Here is a 24,773-nt window from a genome sequence, read left to right as displayed (position 1 = left end):
CAGTTCACAGTAGTAAAATAGAAACAATTAGGGCAAATTTATGTCAATCCCAGCCTAGGGATTTTATTAACCCAGAACATTTGTTTCTATGTGAGGAAACACTAGAGTTTTGTCCTGGTTGATGCTGAGATGCTTAGCAGAGCGGTTGCCCAATTAAAACCAGCAACCTGCTTTTTATACCCCATTCCCACATCTTATTTTAAAACAGTTTACACTCGGTAACGTCATCAGGAGGCATGGCATAAATTTCCATACTTATGCTGACGATACACAGCTCTATGTTGCTGTGTCTCCTGATGACCCAAAGCCAGTTGATGCTCTTTTTAACTTTTAGATATCAAGTCATGGACGGCAGAAAATTTTCTACAGTTCAACCAGGACAAAACCTCGCTCTTAATTATTGGTCCTGAAGCTCAGAGGGAGAAACTCAATACAAAACTGCAGACACTTGCATTAAAACCATGTCAGCAAGTGAAAAACCTTGGATTTATTTTTGATTTGGATCTCTGTTTTGAACCACATATCAGGCATATAACTAAAAATGCATTTTACCACCTTAATTATTTTGCCAGAGTCCGACCATTTTTCTCTCAAGCGAACACAGAGACAATGATACACGCTTTTATTACTATACGTACAGAATTGACTACCTGCTCTACTTTCTGGTGTTCCAAAGAAAAATATTTTTCAATTACAGTTATAACAAAACTCAGCTGCATGTTCACTGACAAGGACCAGAAAGAGAGCACACATTACACCAATTTTAAAGTCTCTGCACTGGCTTCCCGTGTGCTTCAGAATCAATTTTAAAATCCTTTTATTGGTTTATAAAGCTCTTAATGGTCTTAGTCCCAGTTATTTATCAGATTTGCTTTTATCCTATGCACCCTTGAGAAGCCTCAAGTCCTCTGGTGGCGGCCAAGTCAGGACCAAAACTTAAGGCGAGGTGTCTTTTTATTACTATGGTCCATGTCTGTGGAACAGCCTGCCAGAGGACCTGTCGGCCGCACAAAGTGTTGATATTTTTAAAAGCAAACTTAAGACCTACCTTTTTAGTCAGGCTTCTGCATCAGGTCAGGTTCCTGTGTGTGTGTGTGTGTGTGTGTATTGGACCTTCAAAGGGCTCTTTGAAACTATTCCACAGGTTTCCCTGCACAGTGAAGCTGGTCTCTTTGCAATTTGAATCAACATCTTACTTTGTGAAATTGTATTGTTTCCTCAGCTGTTGTGCTGTGTCATTTGTGATTTTGCTCGACTGTATGTTGTGTTTTGTTTTTTTTAGTTGTGAAGACCCTCTAATGAGCTGTAGGTTAAACTCAATCTCGCATTTACAGGATCAATGTGGACTATCTTGGAAGACGTCAATGAAAGGGTGCTTCTCATCCATGGCACCGTGTGTCCTTGTTGTAATTTGTGATAGTGTTACACACATCAGGGCCACTGTAATTTAGGACTGTGAAATGTTCCACTCTGAGTCAGGACAATCTGACTGCAAGTGAAAGCACATAACAAGTTACATTTATGCTATGGCCGTGCATCTGTACAGTAAAGGAAAACCAAGTTACCTTGAAGCCATCGAAAACAAAGGCCTGCTCATCAGACCCCAACTCTTGGTCAGGTAGACAGCCTGGTTTGGCCCAGCCCACTCTCATCTCTCCTGCTGTTAACACCTGGAAGAGGAACAGTAGAGGAGGAGGTTAATATCCATTTTATGAGCTGTAAAACAATGAGATCCTTAAGATGGCCACATAGTCTTTTGAAAGTCATCTCTGCGACACAGATACCAGTGGCCATGTTCACTGGTCATTTTAAGATTTGCAAGTGCTTGTCTCTGGGGACTTCATAGCCTTTTTAATATATACTGTCAACATGGCCTGTGTAATGTGCCACACCTTGTTTTTTGTGACGCAAGCAAGGTAGAGTAGTAGCAGTAGAGCAGACACAATTCATATGTAGCTGAGCTCAATTGTACTCAAATAAAGTATTCAAGTAATTTTACTTCAGCCAGCAAAATGTACCAACAACTTAAACAGGGGAACTGTAACTTCAACTTTAAACATGAGATGAAGGAATATTTTGTTTTTGCATTTTGCATGGAATTTGATACCACATAACATAATCAGTGGTCTGCAAACTGGAAAAGAGAAGTGACATAGTTTGCACTGGAGGCCATCACAGCCCATCTCAAATTCAAATCACAACAGTATTTTCGGTCTTCGTTGCAATGGTAAAGTCACTGCAATTCTGCAGGCACCTTTATCCTTTATTTCACATTCCAATTTATAAATAAAGTGCAAATACTGTTCAAAGTAATGTGATCATAAGTCACCATCAGAGTCCTTGTGTTCATTGCCATCAAGATCACTATTAATACCTCCACTCACCTCCAGCTCAAAGTACCATTTCCCAGTATTGACGCTGTAGGTTTTCTCTGCCCGAAATATGCGGAACCTCTCTGCAGACATACTGCTGACATCAGATTGAGCTGCTAGAAAAGATAAAGACCAGGCAGGAAAAGGAGAGGAAAAATATGTAGAACATGAACAGTGGCTGTGTCCACACCCAGCTTCTATCCTTACTGTTTTTAAAAGACTATACAAGTGACTTTGAATATTTCGCCCATTTACTTGAATTTACCCACATTTTACATTGCAACAAACCATTCTGCAAATCATCCAGGCATACTAAAGATGTCACAACACATAATAAAAATCCCTCAATTTCCAAATTTGAATTTCTGCTTGGAACATCCACCTTAAAATGTTCTACTTCTGTGGCTAACAAACAGTGCTGCTGCTTTTAAGAAAACAAATGTAAATGACTGTTATGCTGATGGACAAGTGTGAATAAAGTTTGAAGTTCATTTTTATATAGTAGTGGACTGAAAAGACACCAATGGCTGTGTAAAAAGTGGGAGAAATGACATCAGAGTTCTATAATACAACTACTTGCTTTCAGTTGAAGCATGATGTATATCCATTTTAATGTCTAAACATGCAGAATCACTGATATGGTCCTTTAAAGTCTCAACCAGGTTAGGCTCTTGTGAATGAGAACCACTGATACCTTGTGACTCCCTTTCTGTATAGTTGGCTGCATTGATTTGTATGAAATTTGGTTTACATGCTCCAGGAACATTTCCAAGTTTACTCACAAAAATATGGTCAAGACAGATTGAAGTGGGCATGGTTTATTTAAAATAATAACCACATAACCATAAAACTCACACTTAAAAAATCTAAAAAATCAGCTCAATATCTTAGAGAGGTGAAATTTTCATCACCATCATTTCAACACATCTGCCCATATGTAATGAAACTTTGGAAACTTAAGCACATGGTTTGAAGTGCATGGAGCAAAAGCATTTAGGTTATGTCCATGTCCACTTTTGCTATTTTAACAGAATGATTCAAAAGGGTTCTACTGTGTATTCTGGGCACAACATGAAGTACACCAATCAGAGCATCATCTTCCCATTCCCTTTAAAAGCCAGGTGCATCTGCACCTTGGTGGATTGCTATTATATTGTGGGATTTACCATGACTGACTTTCCACTGGGGGCGCGGCTCTGCTGCTGACCCTGTGTCTCACCTGTCTGTTTGTCTCTGTCGCTTTTATTGTTTTTGAGTGCGTCCTAATGTATGTTTGAAGTAGTTTCGAAGTTATTTCAACGCATGCACATCATATCTCAAGGACCATGAACTTTTCTGCTGTTAATATTGCCCTGGTAACTCTCCTGTCGACAATATCCGAGGCAAAAGCTGACAATGGGCCTACTAACAATGGGATTGCCCTGCCCCGCATTATTTATTCCTGGGAATATATTCTCTCCTGTCAGCCTAACACAAGTAACATGAGTGCTGGACTTTTACTACCACTTGGATTTTTAACATCGAGGATTAAAAAACCAAATAAGAAGAAACGGATCCAGAGGAGGTATTCGGAATTGATTAAGGAGATGTGGGAGCCAGCACCCCTTACCAGTGATCACCCTCTCGAATGTAAGGTCGCCCAACAATAAATTAGATGAGGTGACACTTCATCAAATATGAGGAGGACTTCCGATGCAGTAACCTCATTTGTTGTACTGAAACATGGTTGAAGTGGTACTGTCATTTTAGCGTTGATGGATATACCATAATCAGATTAGATAGAGACGAGGCTATGTCACAAAAATCTATGACAATAAATGGGCCACGCAATTCACTGTTTCGGAACGGATTTGCACAAGAGACTATGAGATCTTAGTGGTTTCATTCAGACCATTTTACTTACCCCGAGAGTTTGGGCAGCTGACTGTCATATTGGTGTATGTGCCCGGTCTGAACAACAAAGAGGCAGCCGAGCGCATATTAGACTGTTTCAACAACGCGCTCTCCCGATCAGCTGACCAACCCATATTCATTTTAGGGGACTTTAACACACTCTCCCTGTCAGCTTATATTCCAGCTCTACGACGGTATATAGATTGCCTAACTCACGCATCTAACATCCTGAATCAATGTTATGGCAATATAGAGCACGCTTACAAGGCTAGGTGCCGCCCCCCTATTGGGAAATCAGATCACAACGTCATACACTTGTTGCTGAAGTACAGACAGCTAGTAAAGCGCGAAAGGCCCATCATAAAAATGGTACAAGTATGGAATGAGGAGACATTGGATAAGCTAAAATACTGCTTTGAAACCACAAATTGGGACTTATTTTCCGACTCATGCGGAGACCTCCATGAGCTAACAGACTGTATCACCTCATACATACAGTTCTGTGAGATATCTGCAATTGAAGCTAAAAGAATCATAATATTTCCCAATAATACGCCCTGGCTGTCAAAAGATCTAAACACGTATCTTAATGAGAAAAAGAGGGCTTTCTTAAGGGGTGACACTGAGATGGTCAGAGATGTCATGTGGCAAGGACTGCGGACAATTACAGATTATAGTAGACGAGTGAACACCTCGGCTGTTGTGGACTCCTCACTGGAGGAAGAGCTTAACACCTTCTTCGCTCGCTTTGAGGCTGGCGGCACTAGCGCTAGCGCTGTGGCTAGCGTAATCGAAGCAAGTGACCTGACCGGTGAGGAGAACCGCCCACTCTCGCTCCCGGAGCATGATGTAAGGAGAGCTCTGAGACGAGTGAACAGCAGGAAGGCAGCTGGCCCAGATGGCATCCCCGGGCGTCTGCTAAAATCCTGCGCTAACCAACTAGCTCCGGTGTTCACATCCATATTTAATTTGTCCCTGGCCCACTCTGTCGTCCCCACCTGCCTAAAAAAGTCCACCATAAATCCCTGTGCCCAAAAAGACCAACCCAGCCAGTCTAAATGACTACCGCCCTGTAGCTCTGACCTCCGTGGTGATGAAGTGCTTTGAAAGACTCATCAAAGACTTCATCTGTTCATCACTGCCGGACTCCCTGGACCCCCTTCAGTTCGCCTATCGCCCCAATACGAGTACTGATGATGCCATCACCCATGTCCTCCACTCCACCCTATCCCACCTGGACAATTATGTGTGTCTGCTGTTTATTGATTACAGCTCAGCATTCAACACTATAGTTCCCCACAGACTGGTCACCAAGCTCAGGGACCTGGGGCTGAGTCCCTCACTCTGCTCCTGGGTTCAGAGCTTCCTGACCGGCAGACCACAAGTGGTGAAGGTTGGAGCCCACACCTCCAGCTCCCGTACCCTCCACACTGGTGCCCCCCAAGGCTGCGTACTGAGCCCTCTGCTCTACTCCCTGTACACCCATGACTGCACAGCGACACACCAATCCAACATCATTGTGAAATTTGCGGATGACACATTGGTGGTAGGCCTGATCTCTAATAACAACGAGACGGCTTATCTGGAGGAGGTGGAGCTGCTGTCTTCATGATGTAAGGACAACAACCTGGACCTGAATGTCGCCAAGACCAAGGAGGTGTTGGTCGACTTCAGGCGAGAGAGTCAGAGGATCCACTATGCGTCGCTCAGGATCTACGGGATCCCGGTGGAGAGAGTAAGCAATTACAGGTACCTCGGGGTTCACATCTCTGAGGATCTCTACTTCGCTGCTGAAAACGTTCTACGCCGCCACAGTGGGGTCTGTGCTTTCTGGGAGCATCACTGCCTGGTACGGCAGCTGCAGCTCCCAGGACAGGAAAGCCCTGCACAGAGTGATCCGATGTGCTGAACGCATCACCCGCACAGCACTGCCCGGCCTCCAGGACATCTACACCCGGCGGTGCAGGTCCAGGGCAAGTCGGATTATCAAAGACACTCACCATCACAACCACAAACTGTTCGAGTGGCTGCCCTCAGGCAAGCGGCTTCGCTCCATCAAAGCCAGGACTGAGAGGCTGAGAAGGAGCTTCTTCCCCCAGGCCACACGGATTCTGAACTCATAGCACATACACTTTGTATCAGTCCACAACACCACCTACATGCAGTATCAGACAGCTCAGCACCTTGCTATCCCTTGCTGTCTGATGCTCACAGAGCCCCCACCCCACCCCACCCACCCTGACAGCTCAGTTCTTCTACTTATTTGTACTTATTGTATATTGTTGTATATTGTACATAGGTTGTACATTGTATATAGGAATGTTATATATACTTTCCATTTTATCTTTATTTTTATTTTTTTAACTATTTTATTCTATCTATTTTTTACTTGCACAGTGCCGAGTTGTTGCAATTACATTTCACTGCTGCTGTACCTGTACATTCATGCATGTGACGAATAAATCTTGAACTTGAACTTGAAGATATAGGGAAAGAGCTTAGGGCGGAGAGGCAGAAAGCTAAAATGGATTTCAAAAATAAAGTGGAGGAACAATTCTGCACAAGCAATCCTAAACAAGCGTGGGAAGGGCTCAATAAAATGATGGGCAGAGACCCCAAAAAACAAGTAGATACAAATATGGACCTCCCTTTCCTGAACAAACTTAGTAACTTTTATGGAAGGTTTGACTCTTCTGATAGCAAAGACAAATGCATTGCTGTCTGCACCGACATACCGCAAACCACCACAAATCAGCTCTCAGAGGAGGAAGTTAAACAGTGCCTCTCAAAAATCAAAGATACTGAAGGCATGCGCCACTGAACTTGCATCAGTTTTTACTCATTTATTTCAACTTCTACTGAGCACCTGCACTGTGCCGGATATGTGGAAGTTGTCAATTATTAAGCCACTACCAAAGAAACCTGGATCCAAAGAATTGAATGACTTCCGCCTGGTTGCCTTGACCCGAAATGTATGGAGAGGGTTGTAACCAAACACCTCACTGCATCCCTGAACCCACATCTGGACCCTCTACAGTTTGTTTATAAGCCTCATAGAGGGACTAAGGATGCCACTCTCTCCATGGTTAACATGGTCTCCAAACATTTGCAAAACACCAATACTTATGTATGGATTTTATTTGTTGATTTTACTGCTGCCTTCAACACAATGCAAATTCACATACTCCTGCAACGACTCATTGACTTGGGGGTGGATGGGGGGTTGGCGCACTGGATCAAGCACTTCCTAACCGACCACCCACAGCGAGTGTGTGCGAGGGACATGGCCTCTAATGAAATACTGCTGAATACAGGGGCCTCTCAAGGGTGTGTTCTTTCCCCTGTCCTGTTTTCTGTGTATATAAATGAAATGACACTTCATCATAGTACTTTTAAATTATTTAAATATGCAGATGATATGGCATTAGTGGGACTGTTTCACAAGAATGACAGCATATCTGACTATGTTGATCATGTTTTTAAGCTAGAACAGTGGTGTAAGACCAGCTCACTTTTTATTAATGCAGGTAAAACAAAGGAGCTGATTCTTAACCAAACAGGTTTTCCAACACCACTGATATTAACTAATGAATCTGTGGAAATTGTTAAATGTTTTAAGTATTTAAGTACAATCATTGATGATAAGCTGAACTTCACTGAAAATGCTGATGCTACTGTATATGCAAAAAGGCCAGCCAAATGCTGTTTTTAATTAGGAAATTGAAGGGCTTTGGAGTCAGCTGTAATATTCTTGAGAGGGTATATGTCAGCCTGATAGAGAGCGTCATTACTTACAACATCTCTGTCTGGTACGGTCACTTGAATCTAGACAATAAGAACAAGCTGTCCAGAATTGTTAAAATGGCAGGGGAAATTATAGGGCGACCTCAAAAAACACTAGATAAGCTACACAGCACTGCAGTACACAGAAAAACCATGAACATATTAGATGATGACCCCCACCCTCTCCATCCTGAATTTGAGCTGCTTCCCCTTGGGCGGCGATATAGAGCATACATGGCAAGTAAAAAGATATACAAAGACTCTTTTATCCCAAATGCAATATCCATGGTCAATAAAATATGGAAAAGCTAGATGAAAGGGAGATGTAGACAAGAGCGCTATAAATGGGCTGGAACTGGTGCTTGTTGACTTGTATCTGATGTATATGCTTGTGTGTGTGGGCTAGAGGGAGGGGGTACATGTGATGTGCTATATCAATCTCATGGATATATGTCTATGTTTAATGGAATGATTGTGTTTTCCAATGTATCCTATGTGTTTTATTAGTGAGACCAAAGACAATTTTCATGCAGGACATGATAATAAAGTATATTCCAGACATGGAGAGAACTCTATTGTCAAGTTCGCAGATGACACCGCCATCATTGGCCAGATCTACAACAATGAAGATCTCCAACAATGATGAGTTTTCATATCGGGAGGAAATCAACCATCTTGCAGAATGGTGCACAGACAACAACTTTCTGCTCAACGTCACCAAAACCAAAGAGCTGATAGTTGATTTTCGAAAAAAAGAGGCAAAGACACACAACCCTGTCTACATCAATGGAGCTGAGGTGGAGCAAGTGAGCAGTTTTAAGTTCCTGGGAATCAACATAACAGAGACCCTGACATGGACTTCACATATCTCTGCCCTGGTTTAAAAAGCCCAGAAACGGCTGTATTTCTTAAGGAAACTTAAGAAAGCAAAATTCCCACATCAAGTTCTTGTCAGCTTCTACAAAGGAGCGATTGAAAGCATCCTGACTGGAAACATCACAAACTGGCATGGGATGTGCACGGCCCAGGACAGGAAGACTCTGCAACAAGTGATTAAAACTGCCCAAAACATCATTGGCACCCATCTACCAAGCATCAGTGATATTGGGGAGGTGAGGTGCCTGCGCAGAGCCAAAAGGATCCTAAAAGACAACACCCACCCCAGCCACAGCCTGTTCACCCTGCTGCCGTCAGGCAAAAGATACAGAAGTATTCGCTGCCGTACCAACAGACTACAGAGCAGCTTCTTCCCTCAGGCTGTGAGACTACTAAATGCACCATCTGCACTCCTCCATGTTTAATAATTTTATTTTCTATACAATCAATTAATCAATCAAGAGGGAACCACACTTTAATTTCATTATTCAACCTGTTGTATAATGACAAATAAACTTCCTTGTATCCTTGTAACATAAAAGTGAAATACAGCACCATTGACTTCAGACCTGGTTTTTGTTGATCAGTCATGCAATTGCTTTAAACTGTCTCAAGACAGCAATGCACCAACAATGTGTCTGACCACATGAGAGATCATGGACGCTCAGATGGGTGCAAGTGCCTTTGCTATTTACACAATGTGGGTTCTAAATGGAAAAATGACAAGTGCATTGGTTAGAAACAATCAAAGACACTTGCATTGTGCTTGTCGCCACTTTCGCATTTGTTTGAATTTTATACTGTAAGAAACCAAACTGAACTAAATATACACTGTGAAAAAGTCTCAACTATGCCACTGATTCTAACGACACTAAATGGATTACAGGTTGGAAAACACCCAGAGTGAAGGCTGCATAAAGGCACTCACCAAAGTCATCAGATTTTAAATTCTACTAGCAACATTTTCAATTTTTTAATTTGCTTGAAGTAATTGACTGGAAGGTACAATATGTATTATACCATGGTCCTGGTCAGGAGCCTCCAGATTGTATCCATACCCTAGCAGGGTTCGGACAGCCTCTCTGAGACTGTCTTTGTTGGACTTCTTCGTTCTCTCATCAAGCAGAGCATAGGGAACCAGACGAGGGTTACGACGATTCTTCACATCCTGAGAACAGAATAATTATTAATAAAGATGCACACACATACACAAACACACATAGACATACACACACACACCCTACCCTACCTGTTGGATGCCATAGGTCCAACCCTGGCGGATGCGGTCTCTTGCCCAGACATTGTGTGCGTTCTCTGCCAGTTTGTCTACCATGGCCTCCTGGGTGGAAGCCAATTTGATGTGGCTCAGGTCCATGGGAGCAGGCTTGTAACCACTGGACAACTCATAACTACATTAAAAGATAGAGGTGAAAGCAATATTGTGTTTAATTCCTGTATTGTTATGCTAGTCAGCAAGTTCAACATTTCCATATGCTGATGTGTTTAAAATGATTGTTTGGGTTCTTACCCATATAGTGGTATTTGCTACTCCATACGAATGTAATAGATCCTCCAAGTTTCATCCGTCAACTCCTTCCCTGTTGCGAGAACAAGCCCTTCACCGAGAGTGTTCTTCTCCAAAATGAATGAAGTGGATCACAACAGCTTCACCTACCAGGTGTGTAAACAAACATACAGTGCTGAGGGGAGCTGTTATGTAGTGATTCAGAGACAAAGTAGTTCCACCAGTTAGCAAACAAGGGGCATTGGAAAAGAATGTTTATAATGAATCTCAAACAAATGAGTGTTGTTCTGCATTCATCAAAACATGTTTTCTGCCTTGGTTCACCAATCAAAATTGTGTAGTTTGTGGGGCCATATCCACTTCATTCATTTTGGAGTGCTCGTTGTGACAGGGAAGGAGATGACGGGTCAAACCTGGAGGATTACACTTTACACTACACACCTCTTAAAGAGCAGCAAATACCACTATATGAGTAAGAACCCAACTATCTCTTGAGGAGCTTGCACTGCTTCCATTTTATCCTTGTTGAACTGCCATGTCTGACATGCCTGTGGTAGACTAGCTGATGCGTGTGCTAAGTCAAGACTTCACTGCGTTTGTATCAAAATAATTATTTTCCCCTAAAAATTTCTCTGCAATTCACATTGCGTGTGAAAAGCTTTGGCCATAAGACTCATTTCAAGTTACCTGGTTTCCTGATTTGATTTCCGATAATTTTTTGATTCAGGTTTTGCATGTTACTTCCAGAGCATCATTGTAGTTTTTTATTGTCTTTTGGCCATAACATTGGCGCATCATTGGTGTACTGGCCTAATAGCCATGTTAGTTGGTAAGTTAGTGATCTACTAAATGAGTGATCTACTATTGCTGAACTTCTGGATTGGTTATTATTTTTTATTACTATTAACTATTGCTTTTGTTAAGATTTGTTTTCATCTGCCCTAAAAGCATCTGAAGCTTAGAAACTGTAAGAGGTACCACATACAAACTTGGCATATAGACTGGAAAACTGGAAAACTCGCCCACTGATCAGACCCCCCCCCCCCCCCCCCCCCCCCCCCAAAAAAAAAAAAAAAAAAACCACATGGCAACATTATAACAGTGTCTTAATGTTTTGAACAGTAAGTCACAGAAACTATATTTTATTTTTTCCTGGATTCTGTGGCTTATGACATCTACCAGTATAAGCCATGCCCATTTCTGCAGCTATTTCTATCCAAAGCAGCTGCTAATCGTTCTATATTTGAAAAATAGTCACCAAATTTTACACATAGCATATCTGGAGTTAGCCAGGAAAAAGTACTTTTGATACTTGATACAGACTCTCTTTGGCCTCACTCATTTATATTCTATTATCTGTATATAAATGCACATATATAATTTATATAATACTTGAATGGCCCTGTTTCCCCATTATTATATTACTAGATTAATCAAGTTTCATAATATTTCATATATTTTATATCATTCACCTCATTGAGGTTTGGCATCATTTGGATTTTGGTGGTTAAGGAGACTTACGTTGGTGACAGTTTCATGTTCTTGACCTTCTCCAAAGCATGTTCATCAGCTAAGCCAACATGGCAACCCAAGGCCAGGAGAGTTCTGTAACATGCATACACATGCACACATACATATACAGACGCAAACAGAAACAGAAATCCAAAAGGTCAGTTAATCACGCCCAGTGACTTCATGGAATTGCGCCCATTGTTAAATCGATGTTGTAACTCAATGAATTCAAATGAAATAATTACAAAAACAACAACAAAACATTATAGCAGCATTCTTCTACTGTTCTCATTCCAGGGTAGAAAAGCCCCTACATTGCATAACAAGGGTATGGAAGGGATAATCTACCTCTGCAGAGGTGGATTACTCCTATAGAGGCTAAGAACCACCTGATGCATAGTTTCACCATTCCACCCTTTAACACACACAGCAAAGTAGATCCGGACTGTGTACATTGCATGGTTTTAAATACACAACAGCCAGCCAATCAGAAATTAATGATTACCCGGTCTATGCTGTAAAAGAATAATAATGCATACTTGTGTATAATCTGTATAAACGTTGCTTTGGAGTACATTCAGGTTAAGGGCTTCCCTTTGACAACCAGTGTAGCACTGAAAAGTCCTGTTGGACCTATATCTTCTTGCAACTGAGCACCTGAGTAGAGAGATACAAGTTGAAATAGTCCATGGGCCAGACCAGATATCAGCACCACTCAAGATGGCAAAACTTCCTTATGATTTTTGAAAGGATACATGTCTATAGATGATATTTTGGTATGATAACCATTCCTGAGTGGTAGCTGTATCATAGTTATCAGCACATGAAGGTATCCACCTCCTTAAGAAAATGCATTTTAGACGCAGGTGTATATGGTTTAGGCTCATGTACATGCCATTTGTCAAAATCTAACAATATTGTCCTTGGTATCATTATAAAGGGGACCACCTTCTAAGCTTTCATTTAAGCTAAGTTGTGAATCTTTCTGACTAACATAGGGGTCACAAGAGCTCTTTAAACTGTCAACAATGTACATTTTTACACAATTCTCGCCTAAACTGTATACTATCTTTTAGCCATATGTCATCTAAGGACAAAAGGGACACAATATACAAAAACTGGTATACTCGCAGGACCATAAGGATTCAGGAAATATATAATATACCCATACTATTTTATTGTTATGAGTCACTGTGAGCCATCTACAGGGTCCAAGGATCAAGAGAGATGAAGCAGATGTCCAGTCTCTCATTGATCTTATACTATACTAGGCATTTTGTGACAAAAAGAGGGTGAACCTTGGAAAAATTGCAACAGAAACTCTTTCATGTTTTTTAGTCTCATAACATATCAAAACATATCATATAACATATCAAAAGTCCTAAGAAATTGTATTTTCTATGTTAGTGTAGTGTCACCATTTCTTTTGCGAAACATAACACAAGACAAACCAACAACTAAACAACAAACAACCCCTCCCCAATGAAAACCAAAAATAAAGGATGCATTTTGATTAATCAAAAAAGTCATCATCACCCAAAGCAACATGAACTGGCATTAGTTCAAAGTTCAAGTTCAAAGTCTTTATTGTCATCTGTATTTTCTGTAATCTGTACTGTATCTTCTTCCAGACGGCACGAGAGTGAACAAGTTGTGGCCGGGGTGGGAACTGTCCTTGCAGATTTTCTGTTTGCTCTGCAGAGGCATCGATTTCAAGTAAAGGCAGAGGTTCTCCGCCTCAAACCTAGCGAAGAACTTGTTTAGGTCCTCTGCCAGGGCGGACTCCACGATGGTGGTTGCTGGTGGGTTACTCTTGGAGTTGGTGAGCTGATGTAGTCCCTGCCACACCTGTCAGGAGTAATTGTGTGAGAGGTGGTCCTCCACTTTATTCCTATAGTCCTCCTTTGCAGCTCTGATGCCTTTCCTCAGGTCTGCCCTTGCCCTCCTGTACTGGGCTCTGTCACCCATCCTGAAGGCAATGTTGCGGGTTCTCAGAAGAGACTGCACCTCGCCGGTCAGGGTTTTCAGTTAGCGTACACCTGGATGCACTTGTTCTCTGTGTCTGTGTCAGTGCAGCTCTTAATGGAAAAAGTAAGTAGTTCCCATGCAGTGAACTTGCAAAACAGTCCTGCAATTGCGAGAGCGCTCCCCCTGGCCAAGTTCTGATGAGCTTGGTTTCAGGTTGGACATACACTACTAAAAACAAGCAGAAACTGCACCGTAACGGAGAGCCAAAAGCTGCTACGTCTATGCACGCCACCATTTTTGTTATTAATTATTATAATGATGTTATAATCTTGCTGTGTGAAAGAATCTTGTGGTGATATTGTATTTGGTCAACAGTAAATTTCTACCAGACAGCTGCAGTTCAGAATCAAAGGTTCCTATTTTTGGATTTAGTTTAGTTATACAAAAAGGGTAAAGGTCCACTTATAATAATAATATTGAACTTTATTTCACTTTCAAACAGAAATGCAGCACAAAGTGCTTTATGTCAAAGAAATTACACGCACAAAAAACAAACAAACAAACAAAAAAAAAACCATAAAATTCATAATATACAGACTTGGCACTCTTAGGGGTTAATAATTGCCTTTTGCACAAGCACTGTACTGCATCCAACACAGTTTCTGCTTGATTGTGGACAGCACTCAACCTTTTTTGTGGACTTAAGACAAGAAAACATGCATAAATAATTTTTTTAACATGGCATCAATGGGAAATTGAGACACCACCTATTTCAGCATTTTTCAATACTTCCCACCACTGGGATTTCTTAGGACTTTTGATATGTTTTGAGATATCAAAAATATCAAAGATATTTTTGAGACTAAAAAAGTTGGAAAAGTTTCCCAGGTCATTTTGCATAATGCCCATTCTATTATGGAGAACAAGTGGTTCAACCCTGATGTCTCCTGATGAAAACGATCTGATTAGCCTGTCCACTGGCTCCATGGCTTCACCTGATGTGACCACAGTTCTCCTGAAATCCCATGAGACAGGAGAGTAGGCCTATCAGGCATTCAAGCAAACAAGGTTAGATGAGAACACACAGTTTTCGAAATTCCATGACAAGATGACCAAGCAAAGCCTGAAGACATTCTCCAGCATCAGCACAAAAAAAGCTAAAGGAAAGATAGGACAGAATGTGGTGCTCAAGGCAGACAGAAACCTCTTCAGCCACATGATCCTGTTTGCTGAAAACAGGAGGATAAATATGAAGGATGTCCTTGCCCACCCACTGGGCCCACTGCCATGGGCACTCGCAAATGCTGATGGGTCCTTATGAAAAACAAATAAGGCTGCACTTGCCAGAGAGCTGGAAAAGAATGTGTCTCCAGCAGAACATACCTCAAACCTATCCAGCCTGGTCCAGAAAATGAATGGTAACAACAAAACCTTTGGACAGGTGGCAGAGTCACTCTTCACTCAGGTACTCCATGAGGGTGCTAAGAGTCAGAGGATTGATGTTGTGTTTGATGTTTACCACCAGACTTCAATCAAAGATGCTGAATGACTGAACCAGGGTGCAGACACCACTGTTCAGCACAAGAACCTGGCAGGAGAACACCATGTACAGCAGTGGAGAACATTCCTATGTAGTCCTTCCAACAAGACCAGTCTTATCAAGCTTCTGGTGGAAGAGTGGAAACTCCCACAATACAGAGAGAGGCTTCATGGCAAGGTGTTGTACATGACCTGCGTGAAACCTGCTACAGGTTGACAGATGATGGGTGTGAAGAAGTAGCAGAGTTGCACTCCACATGTCCATCTGTATTCGACATCTTTAAACAACCAACCCGAAAAAGCCATCTAAACATCAGACAGAAAGTAAGGAAATTTTTCTTTGGTAGATTATTTCTTTGTTGTAACAATGCTTCTTGGCAATAAATCTTATACCACTGGAAAGCCTGTTTATTTACCTTTTAAATGGTGCCACATTTGTAAGGAACATGCATTTGTGGGATGAGCAGTAGAGCTGAATATGTGGGTTGCTGCCATGAAAAATTTGCCAAATCATCTGTGGCAAATGTGGCACCATTTAAAAGGTAAATAAACAGGCTTTCCAACGGTATAAGATTTATTGCCAAGAAGCTACCAAACACAAATTTCCTTACTTTTTGTGCAATGTTTATATATCCATTGAGGAATTGTGGATGCTTTTTCTGTGATCCAGAGGAATATAATGCATTTCTACCACAGTGTTTCTCAACCGGGGGTCCGCGGACCCCTAGTGGTCTGTGATGTAATTGCAAGGCGTCCGTGAAAATAAAATATCTTTATAAAAAGATTCTATGACCTTTATAGAAATAAGATTATTTTACTCAAATGTGACTGAGACCTTTATCTACTTAAACTACAGAGGGTAACAGGACTTTTTTCTCTAATTCCATCTGTTTCACAAGTGTAATTCATTGTATTTTACCAAGAGATCTCACTCCCATTTGCATTGTTAAAGTAACTGCATGACACTGTTAATACAAACTTAACATGATCTGATCTGATGAACTGAAAAGAGCGGGTTCTTTTGCAGTACAGTTAGACGAGTCTACTGATTTGAATGGAGAAGCCCAGTTGGTTATGTTTGCTCGTTTCAAAGATGACACAGTCGACGATATAGTTGAACACATCGTCTTCTGCAAGCCACTAGCTGAAAAAACCATGGGTGAGGACCTTTTTAATTTGATTTCACAGAGCACGAATTGGACTGGAAGTGCTGCTCACATGTATGCACAGACGGGGCAGCGTCTATGACAGGTCGGCACCGCGGACTTGTCTCTTGCATCAGGCAGGTAAACCCCGACATCCAAAGCATGCACTGCATAATTCACAGAGAGGCGTTGGCTTCAAAACACATGAGCCCAGAACTGGACAGTGTTTTGACTGACGCTGTGAAAGTGATTAACTTCATTAAATCATGACCTCTCAACGCAAGACTGTTCCACAAGCTGTGTGACGAAATGGGCAGTGACCATCATCAGCTGCTGCTACATACAGATGTACGCTGGCTATCAAGGGGGAAAGCACTACAGAGACTATTCGAACTGAGAGAGCAGGTGTGCAATTTCCTCTCAGAGCATGGACATCCTCTGGCTGCTAAACCTGAAGACCAGACCTGGTTGGCTCACCTGGCTTACCTTGCTGATGTTTTTGGCCGTCTGACTGAGTTGAACACGAGCTTGCAAGGTAATGACAAAACGGTTCTTCAAATGTATGATAAGGTTTCAGCATTCATGAGGAAAACTGACCTCTGGTTGAGACGGTGTGAAAAGGGGGATGTCAGTAATTTCCCTCAGCTTAACTCTTGGATAGCTGACATGAAACAGAACACGAAGCAGAACATTTTGAAAACTGTAAAAATGCACCTGGCCAAACTGTCAGTTGAGTTCCAAAACTACTTCCCAGACATTGAGGACATGTGTACTAGACATGACTGGATCCGCAGGCCGTTCATGCCCAGCAGCATGGATACAGCACCAGAGCAACTCCATGAGAGCCTCATTGACCTGTCTTCAGACAGTGGCTTCAGACTGAAGTTTTCAGACATCACTGACACAGTTTTGGTGCTGTGTGGAGAAGGAGTACCCGGACCTTGCAAAACAGGCTCTCTACCAGTTGCAGCCATTCGGGTCTACATACTTGTGTGAGGTCACTTTCTCAACTCTGACACGCATAAAGACCAAACATACCCCTTTTCCACCAGGGCTGGTTCGGAGCCGGTGCCTGACTTAGCACCAGTTTTTTGGTTTTCCACCGCCCAAGCAGGGGCCAAACTGGTGCCAAACTGGTTCCAAACTGGTTCTAGGCAAGCACCAACTCCGAGCAGGGGCTAAACAGGACCCACCGCGTCATTGGTGGGCGGACTTACAGACTCAAACGGGAGCAGCGAATGCTATAAACGTAAAGCTAAACATACTCACCGTTCGTTCCGACCACGAATACGACGGGTAGCCGGCAATAATTGCGTTTTTCGCCTCTGGACCGCAATGTACGCTTGTAAACACACGAGCAGTATTTGCATCGCTACAGTGGGTCGTCCATGTTTGTTGTTGTGATTCCAACCGAGCGTCTCACACACCCACGTGATCACGTTTTACGATGACGTAATGACGTGGCTCTGACTTGGCTCCGCTTGGCTGTTGGCCGGTGGAAAAGCAAACCGGTTCTTTGTTGGCACCAGTTAAGCACTGGCTCTAGCACCAGCTCCAAACTAGCACCAGGTGTTTTTTGGTGGAAAAGGGGCAACAGAGAAACAGACTTAATTTGGAGAGAAGTATCATTACAGCTGTTGCCACTATTCAACCCAGGTTACAGAAACTCATGAGTAGCAAACAAGTGCAAGTTTCTCACTAACAGTTACACAGCACACCTCACCTCACATACACACCCCTTAAGTGTTGATGCTTTCCAGTGTCGGCACCACAACAAACAATCTTTTCATAAACTCACCGGCAGATGTTTTATTTCAGCTGGCGGTGTGTCACTCCAGTTTAACGTCAGCTCCGATTATTGTGCTCAATTGCTCATTTGAGCACATTCTAAACATCTGATTGACCAATCAGATTGCTCGGTCGGATCTACGTGTTGTATAATCACATTTAAAAGACATATTGGATGGAATGTCAAGCATAAACAGCAAAATTTCAGAGTAATTCTTGGGGGGGACATGAAAAAATTGCTGTCTGGCACGATTGTACATCTCTCTCTGAACTTTCTTATGCTCCATTGAAATTTGCAGTACAGTGCTGAGCCCTCAGTATGTTCATATGTTTTAAATAATGCTATTAAAAACAATAATCCTCTAACCAAATTTCTTTGCTCACTGTTCTATTTCCACTACAGTCCATCAAAGTAGCTTTACAAGAACTAGAAACTCAAAAGAAGCTCTAAAACTAGAGGAAATCCCTGAATAATCCAACTACATCAAACTATTCTTCAAAAAACAGATTTATTGTAGTGTCAACAAAAAACAAAGCAAGATATGGCATCAAATAGTGACATACAGTATATGTTTGAGCTGTACACTGTCCCTTTGAGATCAAATAAGAAAATGAAATGGAACTATGCCACAAAATAATGCAATTTAAAATGCAAAAAGTAGATATCTATCTAGAGACAAACTCAAAATATCAGTAAAATATGAACTATTTCTTAACATCCTGACAGACTTTTTGAAAGAATAAAAAGCTCAGTATCTGCTCCTCCTGTGGTCTGTCCTCTCTCTCCCTCACTGTCCTGCACTCGCTCCAGCTTGTAAACAATCATTAGCTGTTAGCTTAAACAGTGAGCTGAAAGAGGCATGTTTTGGACCAAGCAGGGGAAAATATCGCTTTTCATATTAGAGCCTTGTGCCTGGTGAACAAGTGGTGTGATAAATGACTCACTGGCTTTCACTTGAGGAGGTTTTCTTGCTAGTTCTCATCAGGCTGCTGCCTCTCAGGCTGACGGACTGAAAGTTACGGAGCTGCCGCTCTAGTGCCGGGAGCAGGATGCGGACCAAACCACTGTGAGGCATGGGGGGAGGTCATAACATTTTAACACTAAAAAACACACTATTTTACATTTATAATTAGCACCGCTTGCATTGTGCTTTCATTGAATATTACTATATTATTCAAAATTTATGGATGGAGGGGTCTTGTCCCCCCCGACCCCCCGGGATTTCCACCTATGTTTCCACGCACCCCCTGCAATGTACTCGCGTACCCCTACCCCGGTTGGGAAACACTGCCCTACACGGCTGTGTGTCAGGATGAAGGAGTCATGTGTTGAGCCAGGCCATCATGCCACTAAATTTGTCAGGTGCATGTTGGGGTCACATATGACTTGTACATTAATGGAATGTACATGTTTTCTATCAACATACACATTCATTGTCACATGGAGCTCTTATAGCAATATGAGTGCAGTTAATTGCTCCGATCAAATTTGGAAAAACGGACATTGCTGCAAATTGCCTTCTATTGTTGGCCTGTTCTCCCACAGTGAAGGGAAATGTGATATGTCAACTGGTCACATTAACAATGCCATCCAAGACGGCAGGCATTATTGCGCTTAGAGCCGGCTGCAATATCTCAGACCTATGGATAATGTCACAGAATTATAGCCAAAAGTGGCTTCAGGAAGAGAGTTGAACATTATATTGTTGATGATATTAAACACATACCTGTCGGCCAATTCGCACTGGTAAGAGCCGGTTGCCAGAAACCTCAGAGTTGTTAACACCTGTAACTGAACAGGGACAGTGTGGTTCCGCCGGGTCGGCCTCTCTAATAATGGACCCAGCACACAGATCCAAGACCAAGAGCATTGCTCTAGGGCAGGGGTCACTGATTTCACTGATTAGCTCCTCCTTTCTGATAAAAGGTGAGGTGATCAGTGAAGTCACCTGGTGGAGGTCTTGGTTGGAATGAAAACCTGCAGCCTCTCGGCCCTCCATGGCACATGATTGGTGACCCCTGCTCTAGGGAATCTAAATCATCATGGGCCAGGATATCTTCATGGTCTCTGAAAACTCGTTCCCTCCTGATCCTCCCGTTTGCATAATGTGCCAATGCATCCATTGCGCAGCATTACACACGAGTGTCACCACGGTATTTATATGTTTACAGTAATTAAACTGCGTGCCTCAAAACATGTCACAATTTACGTTTCAATCTGCGATATCCACCACCCTGGCATAATTTGAAGACGGAAGTGTGACAGGGGAACGCACTGTGCTGCAATTCTTTAATGTCATTTGTGTAATTTGTCTCCAACCATTATTGATAATAATTTCATCAGTTACACTCGTTACAATATAGTCCTCTCTTTTTTAAAATTGCAAGTTCCTTATGTAATAGTTATGGCTCAGTAGCGCGAGCACAAATATCACTGCTGTTTGGAATGTTTGTGATAAAGTGGATTTACAATGAACGTTTGATATGGAGTGTAAATAAATTTGAGAGACGAATCATGATGTAGTTTGGATTCAATTCACCACCTCACCATCTGCATCGCCAAATTCCCCTTGTCTCCAAGATGTGCGTAGGCCTACGGTTCAGAATTTATGGCACCGCCAAGTTTTTTGTTTTTTTTAATAAATCACAACCTTTGTGTGGAAAGTGGCGTACGCCAATTTCAGGCCCCGTTTTGTGCGTACGCAATGTTTATAAATGAGGCCCCAGAGCTGTAGGTATTTCTTGCACATGATTTTAGGGTGTTGAACATGCAGACAAAGTCTTTTTTCAAACGTTCTGACAGCTGTTTGCGAATATCATTTGTGCCCACATGGACAATGACCCTTGAGCATCAGACAAACTTGAGTTAAACCTGAGTTAAACTTGAGATAAACTTATCAGAAATACCTGAACAGTGACACCCGGAAACGAGAAGATCTTTACTGACCTAAGCTTGCTCTAATATTGTTGATTGTACAGTCACCTAAAATGACTTTCTTGTGATGGGGTGAGTGCTGTTGGCCCGAGGAAGCAGCACTGGGACCAGCAAACCTGACCAAGCACAAGGTAGTCTTTCATTGATGGTGATGCACAGCTTCTCCTGACACAGCAGCTCCAGTTGCAGGGATAGACAGCTGTGCAGGTTTGGCAAAATGCTCCTGGTCATCTGAGTAGTGCTGGATCTCCTCCAGCACCTTGAACCAGTTTCCCAGTTGGATAGCGCAGCAATCAAAATGGCCACAGATACAGTTGCAGCAGAAGTTACCCGAGCAGGAGCAGGGTTCAATTCTACACAGTGAGCAGCAGCATCAGGCACTGTGACATCAACAGAGTGCCAAATGGCTTCATCAGGCAGCACAGCAAAGTGACTGGAGAGATTTAGAGATGGTGGTCTGGGAGCTGGCAGTAGCTGGCAATAAGATAAACTCTAGGGTAGCTCTCTAGTTAGCTCCGGCAGCTCTGCTATAGCTGGATTAACACTGAGAAAGAGGACAAATCTTGGCAGCAAATAACAATCAAACTATGGTAAGAGTCAGCTGTAAAACCAGCCAGGGCACACAGATTCAGATTTAAATTTACTGATATGGACCCAAAGAGAGGGCCCAAGGCGGTGGATGAAAGCCAAATGCCCACTTAGCCATGCTCACAGGTAGCTAGCCATAACTTGAAAACCCCAAGTAGAGCTTGGCTGTCAAAGCTGACAGCAAGATAGTGTGTAAAGAGGGGTGATAAGGTAGTTCACTGGAGGGGAGGGGAGGGGGTGATTCCATAAGGCTGGATCAAGTCTGACAGTTCCTGAATTCCCAGTACCGGGCGTCAGGTTCTGTCGACGGTCTTGGTCTCATGGTTTCACACTAACTCTGAACCTCGGTCGGAGCGTGTGTTCCTCAGGTTAGGTTATTTTCCACTGCTGTTTAACTGTTATTACTTCTGTTTAACTGTTAATACTTCTGTTTAACTGTTAATACTTCTGTTGAAATTGTTCATATTCTTATCTTTTTATAATCCTTGTTTTTAGTGTTTATATTGCTTACTGCTATTTATCATGTGTATACTGTACATTTCTTCTTTCTTCTAAATTTGCACATTGACCTACCTCTATGCACATTTTATACACCCATGCACACGGTTTTTTCTGTTTTTTTTTTTGTTGCACATTGCTTTTTGCACACTGGGTTGTACTTAGGTTATTCTGTTGTACTCAGATCTTATTCTGTTGTAGGGGAGACTGGGGTAAGATGAGCCATTTTTCATATTTAGGATCACTACATCAAGGCAATCATAGTTTTGTCGCTAACTAACATATCTGCATATATTTCAGGATGTTGTGCATCTCTTCAAACAAACAGAATGAGTGTAAACATAACTGTTTCCATAATATAGCCTGTCCAAAAAAAGTGGTCTTGTGGCACAACTTACCCCGTGTATGGGGTAAGTTGAGCATAGGAGCGGGGTAAGTTGAGCCGTATCCCTACTCACGCCCCACCTTCCTCCCCACCTCCATCCCACCCCTCCCTCACCTTCTCCCTCCCTAAATAACAGTCACTTCTTCACATTCATGTGTATTTTTATTTATTAAACACAATCCAGCAGGTACAATAAACAGCTGTTTTAACAGGCCTTAAAGTGCGCTTTGGAAGAGAACATTAACAGCTGTGTTTTTGGAAAGAAAACACTAGAACACTAGTTTCTTGGTGTCCTTGCTGACAGTAAGGTCAGTTATGAACATATGAACGTAACATATTTGTGGTGGCCACCATTGGCCACCACATAGCTCCGCCCCTGGCTTTCACTCAGTATTCCACCTGTCGAGGCTGCAGGGGAACACAAATTGCTCAGACCTCCTTGCTGTACCACCAACTCTGTGAGGTCTGGGGAGTTTTAGAGATTTAATATTTAACCCTCATAAAGGCTTAAGTGGTCAAAACGGCCTGAGCGTCTGCGAGTCTTTTTTCCGGGGTCCTGTGGTGCGCCCATGCCTCGCCCTCGGCTCCGCGGCAGCAGTTGTGGCCTCCAGCACTCCCCCATCCCCCCGGACCACCCGGCCTCGGCCCCGAACGCACCGCAGAACGCAGGAGCCGGTGGTTCAACTTACCCCTACCGGCTCAACTTACCCCTGGCCAAATGGCTCAACTTACCCCAGAGCTACCATTTTGACTTTTTTAGTCCCCACAGCTAAAATGGTGCACTTTTATGCTAGGTTTATGACCTCATGTTGTAGCTCATAGATACCACAACTGATGTATAAAACAAATTTAAAATGATCTATTTTGGTCTTAACACAATACTCATGAAACTTATGATAGACTAAATTCACTTTCAAGAGTAAAAAATGGTTTTTCGGAAATAAATGTCTAACCACTTTACCCATGTGGTTCTTACCTTCACAGACTCCATGAAATGATGCCTTCCTCCTAAATATTTGGTCACATGATCAATATTTTTTACCATTTCCTAGCAACAGGGGGTGGCTCAACTTACCCTTTGGCTCAACTTACCCCAGTCTCCCCTACTTAGATCTTATTCTTTATTTCTATTTTTTTTATTTACTTAATCTGTAATCTGTGGATACTGCAGAAAAAAATGTGAATTTCCTGCGGGATGAATAAAGTATCTATCTATCTATCTAGCTAGCTAAAAAAACAAACAAAACATCTTGTATCTTGTGGAAAAAAATCAAACACCATAACAGAGAAGACAGAATGTGATGGTGTAGTAAGCTATTTATCATTGACCATGTAGTCTGCTTTGGGAGAACAGAAGCACTTTACAGTAAGTCCCCTACTATAACAGAACTGTCACAAAGCCAGTCAGAGAACATAGGTAAGATGTATGTATTCCTCACTCACATGAAATTAAAGATAAATCAGTCGGGCCCTAATTTCCGGGCCCTAAATTCGGCTGATTTTAGCATTAGAGAATAATCGGTAATCGGCCAAAAGTTGGCCGATTGACGCCGATGTTAACACTTGTTTTTTACTAATAAAATGCAGGGAATACAGTCCCTGACAAAAGTCTTGTCACTTGGGTACAAGTTGACCTTAAGTGCCCCTCAAATATTTTGTTTTTACAAGAAATGGCTCATTTCAATCCCAACAATGAAATAATGTTTTGGTGCCAAACAGCTGCTGCTGAAAAACATTCTAACGTTCACAGCTTGGTAAAGCCCACTGAGTCAGTTTTTGCAAAGACAAAAGTTTTGTCGCCTTGTCATATGATGCACCCAATCCTAGATTACAGCCTCACCTGTGATCAGTAATTGATCACAGGTGAGGTGAGGTGTGTATAAAAAGAACCCCAGCACACCAGACCTTCACATCAACTGCAACTTGACCTCTGACAACATGCCTAAGATTCACCCTGAGACCGAAG

At 42.3% G+C, this 24,773-nt stretch overlaps 1 protein-coding gene across 1 annotated transcript in view; it reads right to left on the bottom strand.

Annotated features, from left to right (window-relative positions):
• Window positions 1–24,773, bottom strand: part of ryr2a (ryanodine receptor 2a (cardiac)) — a 666,625-nt gene that overhangs the window by 386,172 nt on the left and 255,680 nt on the right. Inside the window, exons 23-27 of the mRNA XM_030078094.1 lie at window positions 11,971–12,054; window positions 10,174–10,333; window positions 9,945–10,092; window positions 2,385–2,488; window positions 1,566–1,670 (exon numbers count right to left, since the gene is read on the bottom strand). Coding sequence (XP_029933954.1) covers window positions 1,566–1,670; window positions 2,385–2,488; window positions 9,945–10,092; window positions 10,174–10,333; window positions 11,971–12,054 — 601 coding nt within the window. The remainder of the gene's footprint in view (window positions 1–1,565; window positions 1,671–2,384; window positions 2,489–9,944; window positions 10,093–10,173; window positions 10,334–11,970; window positions 12,055–24,773) is intronic.

The sequence above is a fragment of the Myripristis murdjan genome, chromosome 19 (assembly GCF_902150065.1).
Source record: "Myripristis murdjan chromosome 19, fMyrMur1.1, whole genome shotgun sequence".
Classification (NCBI taxonomy): Eukaryota; Metazoa; Chordata; class Actinopteri; order Holocentriformes; family Holocentridae; genus Myripristis; species Myripristis murdjan.
This window is presented reverse-complemented; position numbering and strand designations above follow the sequence as displayed.